Consider the following 20,730-nt stretch of genomic DNA (forward strand, 5'->3'; position numbering starts at 1 on the left):
CAAATATTAGCAGGAGGAGAATATGAGATTTACTTTGAATACGCTATCTCGTTTGCCAACCAAAGGAAAGAACGACACGTGAATTGAAGAGCGGGAAATACGATTAACGAAAATCAACCCGTAAAATAAATAAATGGAACGAGACATAAATGTATTAAATCCTAGCACTGTGCGCTGCCCTCGATGCTTAACCCTTGGGATGATCAAGGAGGCCCTTGAGGACGAGGCCCGATTTCAAAATCTGGCATGTCTTCTTCGGGTCCGTCACGAACTTGCCGAGGCCCTTTTTGGCTAAAGAAGATGTGAGTCATATACAAACCCTTCATAAGAGAATACGACACGTTATTTTGGCCAACGAGTCAGTGATGTTAAACATCTGACTGCTAATTTTTAAAACTCTAAAAGCTGTATATGCTTTTTGATGAATATGTGACCTCTATGTCTAGAGATGATCACTTTGCTTCTTCAACTAGTCGAGGTAACATTTCAATTGAGGACATTGGGAACATTGGGGACGACATTGATGAGTATGATTTATTTGAGAGTGAACATTTTGGATCGCAATCTACTAAGTCACAGTTGAATTTGTATTTGGAGGAGAATAGGCTTGATAGAAAGAAGTACGCGGATCTCAATGAACTTGATTATTGGAAGACTCATTCTCATCGGTATCCCGAGTTGTCTCTCATGGCACGCGATATATTGAGCATTCCTATCACTACCGTTGCCTTAGAGTCAGCCTTTAGCATTGAAGGACGCATTTTAAATAAATATTGTAGTTCCCTTTTGCTTGAAAGCGTAGAGGCCGAGTTGTGCACTAGAGATTGGTTATTTGGAGTTCCGCCTGAGGAAGAATTGGATGAGGAGTCTCTCATCATTGACTTTCAAGACTATTTGCATTAGGTACCTTTTTCATCTCATTCTTTTGGTTTACTCATATGATTTAATGCACTTGTCTTCATAATGATGTATTCTTGGTATACTTGGTGGTGCTATGACTTATAATCAGAGTCAATGCTTTTCTTTTCAGGTTCTAGACTGGGTGTTGGGTCATAATGAGGAGGTACACGAAAAGCTACAATTTTCCACAAGATTCTTGCATGCAAATGGGTTCAAGAAAGGAGTTGCATCTTGATTTTCTCATGGTTCCTTTTTCATATTCACGATTTGTGATTCTGATTTCTGAATGCTGGCAAGGGAGGTGAACTCACTCATGATGAGACCGCAATCATTGGTGGAGCTCTAGATTTGATTGAGTAGGTTTACTACTAAATCTAGAAATCTTATTTTCTTCTTCATGTAAATCATAAATTCTTGCTTGGCTAGATTATTTCTTTACCTCCTCTGTTGGGTGAGAATCTTTGTTTCTATCCGTACTACAACACCTAACATTGTAGACATTGTGACACCTTTCTGATATTTGATTGATCATTGCAAAACTTGCATAGTCTATCACCATGGTGGCCATAATCTAGCAGTGGATGAAGGATTCAAGAATGCCTTCACACCAGGAGGAGGAAGAGGTGCGGCGGGAGAACAAGTGGGTATTTAAATATGTCTTTATGTCTCCTCTTGAACCAATAAAGATGATTTGTGTTTATTTTTCTGTGTCAGTCTTTTAGTTGTCGAAATATCCAATTCCCTTTCAATGTTACTAAAATTCAGAACCTCGGCCACCGGAGAAGGACGGCGTGAAGTCGGCAATAGCGGCGGAGGTGGCTGCGAATTAGATTCATCGAAGCGATAAACGAAGAAGAGGGAGAGAAGATCGTGAAGTGAGATCATGAGCCGGGCTTTTATCAAAAAGAAATTAGATTGTAAATGGGTTCAGAATATACTCATTTAAGACCCATATATTTTGGCCTTCTTATTTTTAAAACCCATTATGGCTGATTTGAAAAAAAGGAATGACCTATTATCGACCCATTTAAGCAAACATGAGTGGATTTTGGACCCATTTGATAGGTCTATAATGTATATGCTTTTGAACCTAGAACCTGATTTTATGAATTTATTATTATAATTATTGACTTTATTATTTTATATTTGTGCACTTCTTTATGGGTACTAGAATTATATAATCGGCAATTAAAATTAAAAAATATTGTATCAAATAATGTATTATTAAACGGGTGTTATCCGACTAAAAAAAAACAACAGGTGTTAATTTTTGAAGATCTCATTTATATTTAATTCAAAACTAAAACTCAAATCCATTTCAGGATTTGTGAAAAAAAAAAAGAAAGAAAAAGAAAAAAGTTAAAAAATTAATTTTTAAAATTATAAAAATTGTCCACAAATTAGCAATATAATTTTTTTAAATCATAAAAAATTATATTGAGTTAAATATGGAAGTGTTTTAGCAATACGGGTTGGGTCGGGTATGGGTGAAGAAAATTGCATTGCGCATAAATGGGTCATAAACTGGTTAATGGGTCAGTTTGGGTTGGACCATTTATGACCCGATCCAAACCTGACCCGACCCACCCATTTGACAGGTCTAGCGATGGCTCTCACCGGATTCGACCGCGGGCGCAGCGGCGAAGGCTAGTATAAAAAGTTTAACCAACATGATAAAGGAAAGTGTCACAAATTTGCGAGCCATAACATCTGACACTTTCCCAAACTATAATCTCTCTCACTCCTCCACCTTCTTCCTCATCCTCCTGCTCTTCATCTCTCCATCTCTCTCAACCCCACAAGAGCAATCACCTCACAGCCCCCAGCAGACCTTCATCATCCATGCCTCATCCTCCCACAAGCCCTCCCCCTTCTCCACCCACCACCACTTGTACTCCTCCCTCCTCCATTCCCTCCCACCCTTAGACCCTCCTTCCCATATCCTCTACACTTACCGAGCCACCGCCGACAGCTTCTCCGCCCACCTCACAGCCCCCCAGGCCGAGGCCCTCCGCCGCGCCCCCGGGGTCCTCTCTGTCGTCCCAGACCGCACCCACCTCCTCCACACCACCCGGACCCCTCACTTCCTCGGCCTCACCGAGAGCACCGGCCTCTGGCCGAATTCCGATTATGCGGACAACATCATAATCGGGGTTCTCGATACCGGGATCTGGGCCGAGCGGCGGAGCTTCTCCGATTCGGGCCTCTGTCCGGTCCCCAGTGCGTGGAGAGGCACGCGTGAGGTCAGGAAGAGAGAGAATAAAGCAGAAAGGAAGAGAGAGAGGGGATAGAGGAGAGAGAAAAGTGAGTGAGAGGAGAGTGAGGAGAGAGAGTGTACGCGAAAAGAAAAAAAAAATGCAAAGAAACCGAGATCCGATTCGAACTTAACCGAACCGAACCGAACCGAACTATCAACTAACCAAATTATTTTACTTATTATCCGAACCGAAATCGAAACTGAATCGAAAATGCATGAATTTTGGGTTCGATTCGGTTCGGTTTCGATTCCGACTTCGGTTTCGGTTCGGTTTTTGACACCGCTATGTCCAACAATTTTCTTTCTCTCACAAGAGGTACCTATTTGCAATGTCTGTCTGACTATACATGAAGCGAAGTAATGGGAAGAGATTTGCCAAATTCTTCCCTACTAGATTGGTAGCCGCGTTTCTTGTTTTTTAACTAATGGACATAAAACATATAATAGATATGAGGGACAACAATTTGATCCCTTATGACACAAAAGTTTTGGCCTTGTTAGGTTTGTATAAACCAATAAATAATTGGGATGTACATTGTCCCGATTCAACTTGAGAACCATATTGGACTTGCCGATTCGAGGTGATTTTATGTGGGAATTGGTCCGATTCATGATTCCTGAGGATAAACTGTTCTGATCGGATCGGATCGGATCGAACCGGCGGAACGGATCGAACCGGCGGAACGGACATAATGAACTCACCTTGAAATTGATGCATTCTGACGAACAAGTCTCCGTGAAATTAATTCCTTTTGATAATTTCATTGGAAGATATTATCATCGCAAACAAAATGATAAAAAGTTTTAATAAACCTACTGAAATGAGAAGAAAACTGAAATTTATTTGATAAAAACCCTTATTCATTTACTGAGTCCGAACCATAACTAAACTAATATATGCATCTTGAAATCATTATGCCAAACAGATTGCTAAAAAGAAAGAGGTCAATGGAAACCAATCTAGGGAAATTTTCAATGAAAAGAATACTCAAAATTCACTCAAAAAATCAAATGCATGCTCTATCTGAACAGGGGTCAAAGAAATCACTAAGTTCAATCATTATAAGTTAATGGGATGATAAACCTTTTTTCACTTGGTGAAAACAAAACTCTTTAGGATCGAAAAAGACCCTCTTTACTCTTAACACTCTCCCCCATTAAATTTCAAAAACTTCAACTAATATAATCATCAGAATGAGAGAAACTCAGCAATGCCAAAAGGCCTCACTAAAGATTATCCTCAAAAGTATAAACTTTAATCAGATTCAACGGTAAACAAGGAATGAATCAATACATACTTTTCCCATACATAAAAAAGAGATGAAAGAAGAAAAAGAAAAAAAACACCTTCAGACTTCATTGACCTAAACCCATCACAAGGAAAATTACCACATTACTCAACATTAACCAACACTTCAAATTTAATCAATTTATCCAACACCCACCATGAAAAACGATGCAAAAATCATCTCAAACATCAAAGAAAAGAAAGTAAAAGGAGGGAGATAAAGAGAAGGGTGAAGATAAAGGAAAATAGGACCCGCAAAAGAAGATTCCAAGAAAAAGGACACTAAGAGAATGCAGACGATGCTGAAAGGTGGGACCTACTATGAATAAAATGGTCACAATATTTTTTTGAGGAGTATTTTAGTTAAAGTAAGAGTGGAAAAAACACGGTCATTTTACTAACCCATTTTTGCTATTTTTGCATTATAAGGAAGATTGCTTCAATATACAAATGGGCCAATGGCCCGTTTTGGCTGCTTTGAATTAGAATAGCATGGTTATTGGGCCCGTAAGAGCCTTCCAACTCCTCCATGACTAAACAGGTTCTACTTTTGTGGGATTAGCATTTAATAATCAGCGAAATATTACCAGGTTAAATATTCTAAGTGTATTAAGTAAGTAGTGTGAGTCCTGACCAAAAAAAAAAAAGTTAAGTAGTGTAAGAAGACACGCTAGAGATGGACATGGGGCGGGGCGGCACAGAGATCACGGTCCCTTGCCCGCCCGCTTAGGTGGGCCAAGGCCGTGGCCTGGGCGGATTTTACTTTAATGGGTAGTGGGCGCCACATCTATCAAATGAAAAATTTTGGCATTTATTTTCATTGTAGTTATTATTAGTAGATATATTGACAAAATGATTTCATGGGGTTGGTTTTAATGAGCCAAACAAGCTCTAAACTTCTCAAAATAGTTGAAGTGGACATTGTGAAAATGCAAAACATGGAAAACAATTGTCCCATATTACTTACCAAGAGCACTTTGTAGCTTGTATCTCCTATAAAAGCAAGACATGTAAGAAGAAGAGGTTGTTCTTAACGGAATGTTTTCATATTTTTATTATTTTTTCTCAAATACGGAAATAAATAAAATTATGGTCTAAGTTATATAATCGAGACGGGTTAGCAGGGCGAGACAGGGGCTAATACCAACTTCGCCCGAACCTTTAAGCGAGGCAAAGGAGGGTGTCATAGGTAAATTTTGGCTATCTAGTACGCCATAACCGGGACAGTAATTGTTACCAACTTGTGGGCATGTTTATTCAAAACCACGGGCCGTAGACGGGGCCGGCGGAGTCGCAGCCCTCGTCAAGCGTCGGACGAGGACCGCCCTCGCCTGGGCTGGGCGGGCGAGGGCGAGGGTTGCCCTCGCCGGATCTGGCGAGGGTCACCCTCGCCCGCCCAGCCCAGTAGAGGGCCGCCCTCGCTAGCATCGGGCGGGCGAGGGCGAGGGGCCCTCGCCGGATCTGGCAATGGTCACCCTCGCCCGCCCAAACCAGGCAAGGGCGGCCTCCGCCTGAGGACGTCGACCTCCGCCGGCCCCGGCTATGGCCGGCGGAGGGAAGAGAAGAAAAAAAACATAAAAAGGAAAAATTAGACAATGTCAAGCCATCGTCACGCCGACGCGGCCGGGCCCAGATTCGTCGTCGTTGGCTATGAAAGACAGAAAGAGAGAGAGAGAGACGGTCGGCCGTTTCTAAAAAAAAAAAAGACAGAGAGAAAGAGAGACTGAGCAAGACAGAGAGACCGAGAGCTCTTCCGGCGACTGCCGTGCTCGCACTGCGCCTCAGCCATCCATCCCCGCTGCCGAGCCGACGGCGGTGACACAGTGAGAGAGAGAGAGCCCCCGGTCGGCGAAACACAGAGAGAGACTGAGAGAGACAAAAGAGAGAATAGAGGGAGAGAGAGGGAGCCGAGAACCAGCCGGAGCTAAAGAAGAACCAGCAACGGTCGTCGACGCCGCCAGACTAGCCGGAAGCCGCCCAGACGCGCCGTCGACCGGTGAGCCCCCCTCGGCCGCGAAGCTCCCCTGTTTTTCCCTGATTTTTGGCTCGGTTTGGCCGGGACTCGCGCCGGCCGTTTCGCGCGAATCCCGGCCCATACCGTCGTCGGTCCCGATCCCTAGTCGCCGTCGGAGGTGAACCCAAGCCGCCGGAGTCGACCGGATCGCCGGAGGAGGCCGGAATCCCCTGTTTTTCCACGCGCCCGCCAGGCGTTCGACGAAATGCCTCAACCACGCCGGTTTTTGTTTCATTGCCGGCCGGCGAACGGTGGTCCGACGGCGGCTCAGGTGAGTGGCACAGCCCACAGGCGGTCCTAGTCGGGCGACTTGGGGGCGGCGTTGGCCTGGGTCAGCCGGCGGACGGCCAATTTTGGCCTCGCCGGCGCCGCCCTCCCCGCGGGTCTGTTTGTTCGGGTCGGATTCAACCCGAATCAACAGATTCGACCCGGGTCAACGGCCGGGTCGAATCCGTTGACTCGGGTCGGTTCCGACTGACCCGGATTAACAGTTCCAACCCGGGTCGGATCCGTTGACCCGGGTCGGTTCCGACCGACCCGGATTGACCGATCCGCCCGGGTCGGATCCGTTGACCCGGGTCGGATCTGACCCGACCCGGTTAATATTATATTTTTATTTTATTTTATTTAAAAAAAAGTTAAAATTTTTTTTTTAAAAATTAAAATTTAATTTTTTTTGTATTATTATTATTTTTTTTATAAAAAAAATTTATGTTATATCTAAGTTTTTAATTTATTGCTGTATTATTATGCATATTATTGTCTTATTTAAATTGGACAAGCCTGAGATTGCGCGTTAATATTCTGCATGTTATTTTTATTATCGCCGTATTATTATGCATGTTTTTAATACAATCGCATGAGTTGTGTTTTGAATGTCATCTGACTTAGTTAAAGTTAGAACCTTAGGCTGCATGAATTGTTGTGTTCCTGACTGCTAATCGTTTCTGATTATGCACTCGCTTGATCACCTCACATGTTAGGAGAAAGGTCCTAAAATCAATCCAAATTGCCTGACAAATGTTTTCAAAAATGAACAGGGTAAAATGATACCGAAAGGGCATTAGTTATCTAACTAGTGTAACCAAGTCCCCGAATTCAGTTAATCTCTGGTTCGTAGGAATAGGGTGACTCTCCCATCACCCTATTTGGGTTTCTAATCGACCTACCCCAAATCGATTAGTGGCGACTCCTTGATATAAACCACTTGCATGTTAAAAACTTAAACCCTAAGTCGCGATATGGTATGGGCTTGGGAGAGCCCGAGTTAAGTCCTGAACTTAGACTTAGCACGTATCAGGCGAGCCCCCCTTTTTTTTTGCATGTTGTTTAAAAAAAAGGGGCTCGGGAGTTCGGTCGCGACACTATTAATTCTGCACTATTTTGCCAAAAGATTTTCAAATCACTTTTCACCTCTCTTTAGGTGATATTGTTAACCACCTTCACGTACAAAGAAAAGAAGTTGTGATTTTGAGGCAAAGTCCCGGAACAGCTCAGTCCCCAATATATATAATTCATTATGTCAATTTTGGTCTCTTGACATGAATAAACGATTTTGTGATTTTTCTTCGCTTAGAAAATTGATCGTGATATATTTTGATCATATGACTAAATCATTAGTGGCACCCTCTTATCACAGTTTGACATCTTTTTATTTGGATTCCCTTTTCTTGTGGGGATGGCAAATTTTAGTAAAATTTTGACATTGATTACCTTGATTAATATTATGGAAAATAAGAATCTAACTGCACCATTACCCTCGAAAGAATGACGCCGCGGTCCGCACCACACATTTTCCCAAGTTCTCCTGTTTCCTGGGAAACACAAAATCCCACTCGGTGGGCTTTGTTGCAAATCACACTGAGGGGATTCCCCTTAAGTAACAAGTTTTGTGTCTGCAACTTGAGGAAAGGTTTACTCTGTTTCAAAGCACATTCCTATTTTTCGTTTCCTTCCTTCAAGGCTCTCTCTCTCTCTCTCTAGGTCCTTTGCTCTTTTTCGTACAGAGCCTCTTAGTCCATTTGAGATATGGTGATTTTAGTTGGTCATCTGTACACCGACTAACAAAAAGAAATTAATAGGATTTTTCCACTTAAATTCGATCGACATAGCTCGTATTTGTATGTATGAAGGTGTCCACCAGTTGCTGAGGATGACATTTCACGGAAATGTTTCACCTATATGTATGAATAAGGTATGCCATGACCCTCAGTTTACAATGAGTTTGTTCCATGTTTTCTCAGTTTTTGTGCTTGTTTGTGTTTCTTTAATTTTGTCAACTGCATGATTTATTAGAAGTTTCAGCAGAAGGCATGCCATGAGTTGGACAACGAATAATTTTGAGAAAAAACTTTCACAAAAAAAAAAGGCTTCACATGAAGGAATGGATCATATGACGATGGGCTGCTAAAAGTGCCAAAATTATTATACAGTGTACAGTATAACACTTCACGGACAATCACTTTGAATCGCAATACAAGACACCGAGGGTGGAAAGGGATCCCAATTCTTCAAGGCTGCGAATCTCGACTAAAAACTTGCAAGAATACAGATATACCTCTTGCAGATTCTTCATACGCGACAGATCCATAACTTTTGGGGGGAACTCACACCAACGCCACGTTAAAGATGTCAATCTCTTCATTTCCAACTCAAACAGTTTGTCCAGTCCTGTAAACGTGCAACCCTCCATATTGAGTTTCTCCAACTCCGCATCAATTATTCCGGAGAATTCCGGTATTGAACAACTATGGAATTCCAAGGTTGACAAGTTTTTCAAATTGGAAAAATCAGGCGATTGAGTGGTCTTCAGAAACCGAAGTCGTAACTCTCTTAAACTAGATGGGAGCCGGGGGAGGAATCGCACGTTTTGAGCTTCCAATGTTAGTTTTTTCAGTTGAGATAGGGTACCGATGCTAGTGGGAAGATCAATGCTCCATATCAGACAAGTCAAACTTGGAGGAAGCTCCGATATATGTCTATGCCCATAACGTCCACAGAACTTCAGTTCCTGGAGATTAGAGAGGCGACTCACAGTGGTGGGTAATCCAGATATTTCAGTCCATAACAAGTGTAAGATCCTCAAACAGGACAGTCTCCCAATATCTTCAGGAATTTCGCCAGTCAAGCTCCAACATTCATTAGCGTCTAACACTTCAAGCTTCTCCAACAGCCAGACTGCACTTGGTAATTTTGTTATCAACACTATGTCTCTCATCCTAAGTATTGTCAGTTGCTTAAGATTGCCGATCGAATCGGGTAGGTAACTAATACCAGTACTTGACAAATCCAACTCGATTAATGATTTTAATTCCCAAATCGAGTCTGGAAGATCCATTATATTCTGACACATGGATAAATTCAACCGCCTAAGTTTCACCATCCCTCCGATCGAGCATGGGAGTTTGCCAATCCCCATTCTTGATAAATCAAAGGTCAACAATGACTTTAGATTACCAAATGTCTGCGGAAGTTCGAATTCAATTGGCATAGGAGGCATGACAATCTCTGTCAAAGCTTGTAGACATCCTATTTCTTTAGGCAACTCTCGAAGAGAATCACATCCATCCAAGTTCAAAACGGTTAGGAGCTTTAAATTACCAATGGATGGGTTAATTTCAATTAAGTTGCTACACTTTCGAAGAATCAATCTCTCCAAGGACACCAACGTAGATAAATCAGGTGTTCTCGTTAAGTTTCTGCAGTAGCTGAGATCTAGTACTTTTAGTTTCCTTGCCGCCTGCAAAATAATTTGATATAATACTTATTCAGTAACGACCTACGAAAAAAAAATGAAAAGAAATGATTTACGAATACAAAGAGTGGGACTCATAACATACTCTGATCCAACCAATCCTTTCCTCTGAAATACTGCTGTATGAAAGGTTAAGAACGACTAGATCAATCGGATGAAAGTTTATTGTCTCAAAGTCGGGATGGCTAAATTGGCAAGAAAGCCATCTTAAACGGGAGAGAAGATTATTGAAGTCTCCAACAAGTGACACCCCATTCCCTTGAAAGAACCTTAGGTTTTGTAAACCGGCAAATTCGTCACGCTTTAGAATAATGTCTTGACAATATCCAAGTGACAGTGCTACTATTTTACTACTTCCCTGACAACGGAAACAGCAGGAAGTCCACATGTGAAGGTCAAAAGCAAACAATTTCAAGCGCTAATAGCAATTAACTTTTCCTTTTGCAAGAATAATCTACAACAAAATCACAGGAAAATAAATTATTGTTCCCTTTCTATACCTTTTTCTGCGTCAAAATTCTCTGGGCTCCCGTGTGATTCCACACTCGGCTGCGCTTGCAAGGATTATCAAAATTCTCTTCATGGACAATTTTCCTTCCGAGATCCCGCACTTGGTCATGCATCCAAAAAGTGTCGTCATCTTTAATTTTTATCAAGGACTTGAGAAAGAGGACCTTAATGGCAACCTGTGGGTGGTATCCACAGGCATCCCACATGTAGAAAGGATATGTTTTATCCTTATTAACAAAAAAACAAGCTATATCCAAAAACACTTGCTTTTGTTCATTATCTAACTTATCATAAGATATCATCAATTTACTTTGGACTTTATTGGGAGGAGCATCCTTTAGCTTCTTCAGTGTGGCTTCCCAGAATTCTTGGGGTTCATTGTTAAGGGATGAACCTGTAACCTCAAGGGCAAAAGGAAGCATTCCCAAAGTGGAGACAACTTCTTTTGAAAGGGAGACATATTGATCCGGCGGAAAGTCTCTTCTAAAGGCATGCCTACTGAACAGCTTAAGAGCATGATCAAATTCCATTTCTTCTACTTCGTAATCCGAAACTTTTGCAGACTTTTTTGTTGGGCCTTCACTTGTTGCTTCTCCCTCAATCCTTAGGACACTTTGGTCCCTAGTAGTTATGATAATCCTACTACCGGAACCGAACCAATCACCTTCTTTCGCTAGACTTTCGAGTTGCTCTTTCTCATCCACGTCATCCAAAACAATGAGAACTTTTTTATTGCCAAGAACTCTCTTAATCATCTTGATCCCATCATCCACGTCATGAATTCGATCGACGATAGAACATGAATCAAGGAACTTGGATAGCAACTCTTTTTGCAAATATACCGGACCATGCCGTTGTGACAACTCTCGGACATCATAAAGGAAATTGCAGTCTTTGAAGTGAGAAGACAGCCGGTTGAAGATGACCTTGGCAAGCGTTGTCTTGCCAATCCCACCCATTCCGTGGATTCCGAGAAATTGCACGCTATTAGATCCCACATCCAACTTTTTGATTATAGCTTCTACATGATCATCAACTCCAACTAGATCTTCAGACACAATCCTTTTATATCCGACATTCAGCTTATCCAATACAATTTCAATTACAGATTTTATCAGATCTGCTTGGCTGCAACAACTTAACAACCATGTTAGGAATATATTTTATATTGCAAAACTACTCCCTAAGTGACTCAATTGCCCTTACAATTTGCAGAAATTACGCAAACTAATCTAGACGCTAAAACAATCCGGATTTTTCCCAATCTGTCTCCGCTCCCCCAATTTAAGTCACCATCACCATCAGCCCCTGCCACTACCACGCCGCCGTTGACATCTCACCTCCCAGGGCCATCACCGTCATGTTCCAGTGCCGTCGCGCCCCGTCGACCCACCCATCTCGGCCTTTCCTCAATCCTTCAAGTCCCGTGGGTCGTGGCCTTGCGACCACTAGGGATGGCTTTGCGGGCCTTCGCTGACACCAGATTTGGGGTAGCCCAAGCACGGCAACGCCGGATATGAGCTCGGTGACATCAGAGACCCGACATCCCGAGCCCGAATCCAACCTGCCAGTGAGTGAAAGAAAGAAAGGGTGGGGGCCGGATGGCTCGGCGGCGGCTTCTGGTGGCTTGGTGTCGGGCTAGTGACGAAGAAGTGGCGGCGACTGATGGAGAGCTGCTGTGGTAGCTAGCTAGCGACTTGGTGGAGCTGCTAGGAGCGATCACCGCGACAGTGCCGATATTCATGAGAGAACAGAGCTTTTCACTTTTTTAAGTAATCGTTTCATTCTAATATTCCTTACATATACACTGGCCCTTATACTTCTATATTTTTCTTCAATGCTTATGAAATCGAAAGTTAAAAATCACACCGCCATATAAATGGGGATGAAAGATATCGGAGGAAACTACACAAAATCCTCTTAAATTTCCAGTAGTACACATTTACTCAAGAACCTTAAACTGTTACGCTATATTTTCTGCACTTTTATTTTGTTACGCTATTCTATTAATTTTGTCATCAGCATGTGCAATATATATGAATTTTACGTGATTAAAATATATTCGTATCTCAATTTTTGAAGAAAATCTGTCTTTTATCCTTAATTACCGTGAAAATAAAAGATATTTAGAAAATGGGAGAACAATGAAAAGAATGAAACACTAATATAATAGAATAAACTATGTTTTCACCAGCAATACCGCAATTACACGGAATAGGGAGGAAAAGGAAATCTACATATGACAATTAGAAAAGTTCTAGGACATTTACCTTTCATCTTTGTTCCAGTTCCATCCCTTTATCTTGCCCACCTTAATGAGAGCCTTTTCCCATGACCATGCTTCACTGCACGGCTTCTTCTGGTGCTTTGAAAGAGTTTGTCTGTACAACTCTGTATTCAGAATGATGAGAGTACTCTAGGCTGATCAGAGTCTTCAAATATGTTCCCTGACACTTGTACTTTGAACCGATGATCTCATATTAGCTTGAACACCTCTGGATGTGCTGGCTGGTCTGAAGTTTCAGGCTATGGTGATCAGTTGCTCGCTGGTGGTCTCAGGTGAGAAGGTTCACCACTTGAGCCAATTTGCTGGTGCTTTTTGGCCGGAAAAGCGCCGATCACTCAATTCAAGGAGCCTCAACTCACATCGTTCGCTCTCTCTCTCCTTCTCGCGATCCTTCTCTCTCTCTTTTTCTCTCTGGAATTTTGTCGAATACCTTCCTCCCTTTCATTCAGTTTTTTTTTAGCTTTTTGTTCATTCATTTTTCCTGCCTAAAGATCGTTAGAACTGACTTTCGATCGGTTCCCCGGCGCCAGCTGGAGAATCTCCAGCTGGCCAACTTGATTAAAACGTGCTAATTTGATCGGAGAAGGTCGGTAAAGTCTCGAGCACGAATTATTTTTTCTGGGTTTTTTGTGCATTCTGGGTAAACCGGGTGAAGAAGGTGATCGACCCGGGTCGGGTCGGGTTGACCCGGCTGACCCGACAAACCCGGGTTGGTCTAAATTCACAAATTCGACGCGATTTTAATCCAATTTTTCAGATTTAAACCCAAAATTGAATTCCTCATCATATTTTAAACCCAAATATATGATTTTCCCCAATTTTTGTTATAATCATGTCCAAGATTTTCACATTTTTGTATTCGGGTTAATAGGATTTTGTTTAATTTGATGTCCAAATGACTGATTAGGCAAAATTGATGCCAAAAATGAATTACCCATATCGATTAACCCTAGAAACAGTGGTCTCATGGTTCGACAATTTCATATTGGGCATGATTCCCAATTTGGGCTCAAAATTCCTAATTTTCAATTGAATTTTGGGGATTTCTAATTTCTATGACAAATTGTGCAATTGGACCGACCATTATGTAATTTAAGGTCTCGGAATCATTTGTTGTGAAGACACTATGACTTAAAAATGACTAGAAAAGATTTAATTGCATTTTGGTTCAATTTGGGTTTGATTTTGCCCAATTTTAGGAAAAACACATACCTGATTGAGATTTTTCAAAATTGATGATGTATTAATGAAATTGGATTGAAAATAAGTCTAATGACTATTTTTATGGAATTTTCTAATTCCATTTGCTATTTTTCTTGATTTTCTCACTTATTTTGACTAAAAGAAATTAAGGAAAAATGCAAGAAAATACTAAAAAATTTATTTTTGGTTTAGAAGTAGGTTTCTAGGCTTGGCCAAGATTCCTAGTCCTAATTTTGAGATTTTTGAAAATATGAAAAAAAAAATGAGCTAAAAATCAGGTGCCAACAGCTGCCCCTCTTTGAGATTGACTTGTTAGAGGTTGATTTCAAAGACAAGGTGACACCTGAGTTTTAGTCGACTCAATGAACAAGATAAGATAGAATTTTCACAATAATTGATTAGGGATCTTGCTTATGAAATTTGTGATCTCATCCAAAGGTTCTCTTTTAAGAATACATTTTGAAAGGTTCTTAATGATTGAGAGAGAGAAACTTACCTGTTTGTGAGCGTCTTTTTGTTGCTTATCCAAGGGTATGAATTGATGGTGGTGATGATTATGATGATTATTCAGATTTCGTGGTTTAAGGACGAACCCACGAACCATGAACACCTGAGGCTCCTCGCCTGAAGATTTTAGAAATTGACCAGGGGTTCCTCGCTTATAGGATTTGAATTTGCATAGGGGCTCCTCGCCTATAGGACTTGAATTTGCCTAGTGGTTCCTCATCAGTAGGACTTTGGATTTGCCCAGTGGTTCCTCACCAGTAGAACTTGAATTTGCCTAGGGGCTCTTCGCCTGTAGGACTTGAATTTGCCTAGGGGGTCCTCGTTAGTAGGACTTTGGATTTGCCTAGTGGTTCCTTACCAGTAGAACTTAAATTTGCCTAGGGGCTCCTCGCATGTAGGACTTGAATTTGCCTAGGGGCTCCTCTCATGTAGGACTTTGAATTTGCCTAGGGGCTCCTTGTCTGTAGGATTTGAATTTGCCTAGGGGCTCCTCGCCTGTAGGACTTGAATATGCCTAGTGGTTCCTCACCAGTAGGACTTAAATTTGCCTAGGGGCTCCTCGCCTGTAGGACTTTTGAATTTGCCTAGGGGTTCCTCGCGTGTAGGACTTGAATTTGCCTAGCGGTTCCTCACTATTAGGACTTGAATTTGCCTAGGGGCTTCTCGCCTGTAGGACTTTGATTTGCCTAAGGGCTCCTCGCCTGTAGGACTTTGGGAAGACTTCAAACAATGAATGCCTTGACCATGAGTTATGTGATTTTTGAGGTTTCACTAACCTTTATATGATTTTTAGTTGAACAAAAACTATTTTGAAATATAGTTTTGAAATTAATCAAAACTGTTTGAAGTGTGGTTTTTTTGAGCTTACCACAAGCTGTTTGAAAACTTGGTTTTAAGTTGATCAAAAACTTTGAAACCTGGTTTGTAAACATGCATTCTTTGCATTAATGCATTTCATACAATCAAATTTCCTTTTCGAGGAATTATTTGAACAAAATGCTTGCAATCTTTCAAGAAATGCTTGAAATGATCGTTTGAAAGACCTTCATTAGAAACGATTTGTTTCAATCTATGAGCTTGGTCTTTTCTTCATCTGATTGAAATGGGACTTATCTGATATCCCTCAATTTTATCTCTCTTAAACAATCCTTAGGTGTTCAGAGATGTTCGCAATATATACAATCCAATTGATCCGATAAGGTCTTTCAAAAGGTTGTAATATTGGCTCAGTCAATGGCTATTCAAAGAATAGGCATTTTGAGGCCAAGAAAAAGGATTTCATCATATCTGACCTCGAGTCTACAAGTTAAGAACTTCGAGGACAAGACAGGACACTATTGCATACACTTCTTTGAGTGATGACTTCTTGTCATAAAGTCATGTTTCTATTCTCAACATCCCAATCTGAAGAATCTTTGGGAAGAGGTTGTATTGTTGGTATTGGGTAGGCTCCAAAGGCTCATTTATTTGAATTCACGGTTTTTATGAAATTGGTGATCTTATTGGCATCACCACCCTTTTCCTCTTTTGTTCACTAGGGATCTTTCTTTTATGAACATTATAGTCCCCTAGATATTCATTACAATCTCTTTTCTTTTGCTCATTCTCACTTGTTGTGATCTATGATCTCTTATGATCTTGATTTTGCTTTATCATGCCTTTTTTCGTCATTTTGAGCTTTCTTTTGAACTCTTTTTCCTTTTCATTTTTCTTGGGCATTTGGCCTTGCTTTTACCAGGCACATTGCTTTTTCAAGCTCCTGATTCTTTGCCTTTGACCTTTTTGAATTCTAAGGACTCTGTGTCATGCCCTTTTGTTTCTTATCTATTAAAGTAGATCATATGCTCATGCTCCAGTGTGAAGAGATGATCACTAATTTAGGTTTCTGAAATGAATATTCATGCTCAATTAGACTTTGCCAAAGGTAATGTGTTTGGGTATAAGAAATGAAATGCTCTTCTTCCTCTCGAGATATCTTGAGCTTTCATATGACTTTATCTGAAGTTATCACAGAAAGATTGATGCAAGAGTATGCAATAATATCTTTCTTGATCCTATTCTCCATAACTGTCAATCATAAACCTCCTAGTTTGCTCCAATGTGGGGTAGTTCTTAATAGGGTTGTTTTGAAGAAACTTCTCCACTATTTCGCCTCAAATTTGGTTTGGAAGGGGTAAGCATATGTTTGGAATAGTGAAATGACTGCCCTTCATCATTTCAATCCACGTAATCATTGCGAACATTCCTTATTTCCTTCGGATGAGTTTTTCTCACTCACTTCTCCATTTTGACTTTGAGTGTATATGGGACATGTTTGGATATGGCTTACCTTTCATCATTTGAAGGTCTTTCCATTCGATTTGATCTAAACTTTTTCTTTGAAATTTTTTAAAGCCTTTTTGTCAAATTATCCATTTTTTAATGAATTTTGATACTTAATACATTCTCAAAGAAAGCGTGTTTCAAACTTTTGATTTAAAATGTTTCGAGGTATTTTCTTTTCAAAACAATCTGTTTTGTTTTGCTCGATCTTAGTGTCATTCCGTTGGGGAAGAAAAAGTTCGATTTTCTCTTAGAAAGGCAACTTTTTTAACACATGCACTTATAATTTAAGGATACTTGTCTGATCAACTTATCAAGATCTCTCTTGTTTGCGTGTTTTTGCTTTGGTTCCACTAGGAATTCTTCTTTTTGTTGCTCCCTTTTCTTTGTCTCCCTGGAGATGATAAAAAGAAAAGTACATTAGGGAATATCAACGGAAAATAGAATTGGAAGTTATACTTTCCTCTATTATTTGACTACTTTATTGGGAATTCTAAAACCATCGATTAGTTCGGTCTCCTTTTGCTTTCTTCTGCACAACAGATAAACATATTTATGAAATGCATGGTATGCATGATATGCATGATATGCACATGTTCTAAAGTGACCCGAATCTTTTCTTGAATGTTCGCCTTCATTTCATGGGTAGAAAATCTTGACAATATCTATATTTACAGGATAGGCCAATTCTGTTCCTGCCATATCTATAAGAATCAATGCTCCTCCAGGAAGAACTTTCTTGATAATGTATGGACCCTCATAATTCGGAGTGAATTTGCCACGAGGATCTGAATTGTTGAAGATGACTTTCTTCACTACTAAATCTTCTGTTTTGAAATGCCTTGGTTTCACTTTTTGGTTAAATGATTTAGCCACTCTTCTCTGATAGGCTTGTCCATGGCATATAGCTCTTAATCTGTTTTCATCGATCATGTTGAGTTGTTTATATCTTTGTTAAATCCACTCAGCTTCTGAAAGCTTCAATTGAGATAGTATCCTTAATGAAGGAATTTCTACTTCAACAGGTAGCACTGCTTCCATTCCATCAACCAAAAAAAAACAGGGTTGCTCCAGTTAATGTTCGAATTGAAGTTCGGTATGCTATCAGAGTATACAGTAACCTTTCGTGCCAATCACGATAATTTTCAGCTATCTTGGCCAATATCTTCTTGATATTCTTATTTACCGCTTTAACTGCTCTATTCATTTGTGGACGATATGGGGATGAGTTCATACGTCGGATGTGGAAGTGTTCGAGTAAATTGTCCACAATCTTGTTGTTTAGATTTAAGCCATTGTCCGTAATTATTGCTTCTGGAACCCCATACCTAGCAATAATGTCCCGCCTAATGAATCTTGCAACATTCTTAACAGTAACATTCGTGTAGGAGTTTGCTTCAATCCATTTGGTGAAATAGTCAATAGCAACCAGGATAAACCGGTGCCCATTTGAGGCCTTGGGGTTGATTGGACCAATCATATCAATGCCCCACATTGAAAATGGCCATGGCTCGAACATTTGATGTAGCTCATTTGGCGGTGCATTAATTCTATCTCCATAAACTTGACATTGATGGTAACATCTCACATGTTGGATGCAATCTATTTCCATTGTCATCCAATAATATCCTAACCTCATAATCTTTCGGGCTATAAGATGTCCATTCATGTGCGGTCCACATTCACCTTCATGAATTTCTTTCATGATATGTTCAGCTTCTGTAGCATCCACACGTCTTAGTAGGGTTGAATCAAATGATTTCTTATAGAGAGTTTGACCACTGAGGAAGAATTTGTTGGCTATCTTCCTCATAAATTTCCTGTCACCTGGTTGGCTTCCTTCAGGAAGCACGCCCGGGCTCACGCCCCAGGTTTTGCAGCGACCGCCGCGCCCTCCTACTCATCAAGGCCTGGCACTTGCCTTGACGGCCGAGTATAGGTCGCGCGCTTCAGCGCCATCCATTTTCAGGGCTAGTTGATTCGGCAGGTGAGTTGTTACACACTCCTTAGCGGATTTCGAATAGGACTAAGTTGATAAGAATTTTGCCAAATTTTTCAATTGCCAACAATTACTGTCCCGCTTGACAGTTATTATGTATGAGTCATCTCCCATTTTGCGTTATTTTGGCTTTGGTTGAGAAGAACGGTGCCACGCGTATATCATTTGTGATTAAGAGGGACGTCGCCGTCATCATCATCCTCGACACTAGCCGCAGCGACAAAGTCCACGTTTGGACGCTGCGCCCTCCCATTGCCCCCTTTTCTCTGCTATCAACAATGCCTCCTCTTAATTAGCTGGTTGGATTGATGAACTGAAGACGGAGAGGGGGGTTGGTGGGCAATGAGATATGCATGGCCATGCAAACTCATGGAGTTCGAATGTCGCTCCCTCTCTCTATCAAACATATGTTGATGTAAATAATATGCAGAAATGAAGAGCAAGAGGTGTCGTGGTGTAGTTGGTTATCACGTCAGTCTAACACACTGAAGGTCTCCGGTTCGAGTCCGGGCGACGCCATTTTGATTTTGATTAATTTCTTTTTTGGCCTCTTTATAAAAAAAAAAAAAATTCTCTCAATTGAAGCGCTTGATTTCTTCTTTCTATGGTAATTTTTGCCCTTGGAAATACCGAGCTTCAGCAATATAATCAAGTGCTTTATTCATGAGAACTTCGAACTCACAAAATGAGAAAAATTAAACAAAAAATTAATGCAAATTTATTAGAAATGTTCTATTAATGGAACTTAAAGTCTTAAAGAGATACTCATTTTGTGCAGGATACAAGAGGTAGGTGATTTAGTAATTAAAATGAAAATATCGATCGTCGCAGTTAAATTTCTAATTATAATTTCAGGTACGTAATTTACTTGCAAGTCTGGTCATGGCTCGCGTAAAATAATTTTGAAATAATTTAAAATCATTCATAATGATGGAATCATTTTCTTCAATGTGCTTTAGTGGGATTGGTTCCCCCCACTTTTTTCGAGTTGGGACTATAGAGGATTAATTGACTCATCAAACGGAAAATTTTTGTGCCAAAAGAAGAATTGCATTAAGTGAAGGCCAAACCCTGAACTCATTCTGATCTGATTTTTGGTATGGTGTTTGATTAAGAACCAAAGTATCTTCTGTTAATTTTCGTGATTTTTTTAGAATATTTAAGATTAAAACCCGTTTTGCATGAGGCATGATGCCAAGGCCCCGTCTTGATCTTAACTTTTTTCGAAAGATAATGGATATATCAGGATTTTAGATTAGTTCGGTGAATAGATGATGTAATATTGGGTTTTAGTTAAATTTTGTATCCAAGCACAATTGGGTTTGAAAAATTCATTTTTCAAGCAGGATATGATATATTTTGTTTGTATGGAATCAGAAAGTTGGGAACTGATTTTTGAGGTTGTTATATTGTCATTATAGGGAGAAAATATCCAGTGATATCTAAGCGCCACGTCAGCCGCGCAGTTATCCAGTCAGATCGACTCACGTTTGGATTATAAATGCATAGCAGCTTTATTAAAAAAATTTGAAATGGCTGCTCAACTTTCTCTTTCCCCCTTCAACTCACCTTTTCCTTTGTGACAAAATAGAATGACAAAAATCGCAACTTTGTTCCCTCCTTGCTCGAACGCTCCTTCCTCAACTCCAGCTCTTCGCTCGAACGCTCCTTTCCCAACTCCACATTCAT

At 40.5% G+C, this 20,730-nt stretch overlaps 2 protein-coding genes, 1 long non-coding RNA gene and 1 other non-coding gene across 4 annotated transcripts; 3 read left to right on the forward strand and 1 right to left on the reverse strand.

The window, feature by feature from the left end:
* The first annotated feature begins 411 nt into the window (after nt 1–411).
* LOC130140086 (uncharacterized) lies at nt 412–1,667 on the forward strand. Its single transcript, XR_008818081.1, has 2 exons — nt 412–903; nt 1,031–1,667. It is a non-coding gene; the product is annotated as an uncharacterized LOC130140086 (long non-coding RNA).
* Nucleotides 1,668–2,570: 903 nt separating this feature from the next.
* On the forward strand, nt 2,571–8,796 carry LOC115667297 (subtilisin-like protease SBT1.4). Its single transcript, XM_056316731.1, has 3 exons — nt 2,571–3,120; nt 8,592–8,653; nt 8,755–8,796. The coding sequence occupies exons 1-3, from the start codon at nt 2,571–2,573 to the stop codon at nt 8,794–8,796; spliced, it is 654 nt and encodes a 217-aa protein (XP_056172706.1).
* A 121-nt stretch (nt 8,797–8,917) lies between these two features.
* On the reverse strand, nt 8,918–20,730 carry LOC115663403 (disease resistance protein RUN1-like). The gene is made up of 5 exons (XM_056316782.1): nt 20,611–20,730; nt 12,994–13,139; nt 10,714–11,851; nt 10,299–10,571; nt 8,918–10,198 (listed from the first exon to the last, which is right to left on the reverse strand). The coding sequence occupies exons 1-5, from the start codon at nt 20,728–20,730 to the stop codon at nt 8,918–8,920; spliced, it is 2,958 nt and encodes a 985-aa protein (XP_056172757.1).
* Nucleotides 19,487–19,560, forward strand: TRNAV-AAC (transfer RNA valine (anticodon AAC)). The gene has a single exon. It is a non-coding gene; the product is annotated as a tRNA-Val (tRNA).

Source organism: Syzygium oleosum, unplaced genomic scaffold (genome assembly GCF_021117445.2).
Source record: "Syzygium oleosum isolate NSW1041296 unplaced genomic scaffold, Sole_v2.1 Sole_v2.01, whole genome shotgun sequence".
In the NCBI taxonomy this organism is placed as follows: Eukaryota; Viridiplantae; Streptophyta; class Magnoliopsida; order Myrtales; family Myrtaceae; genus Syzygium; species Syzygium oleosum.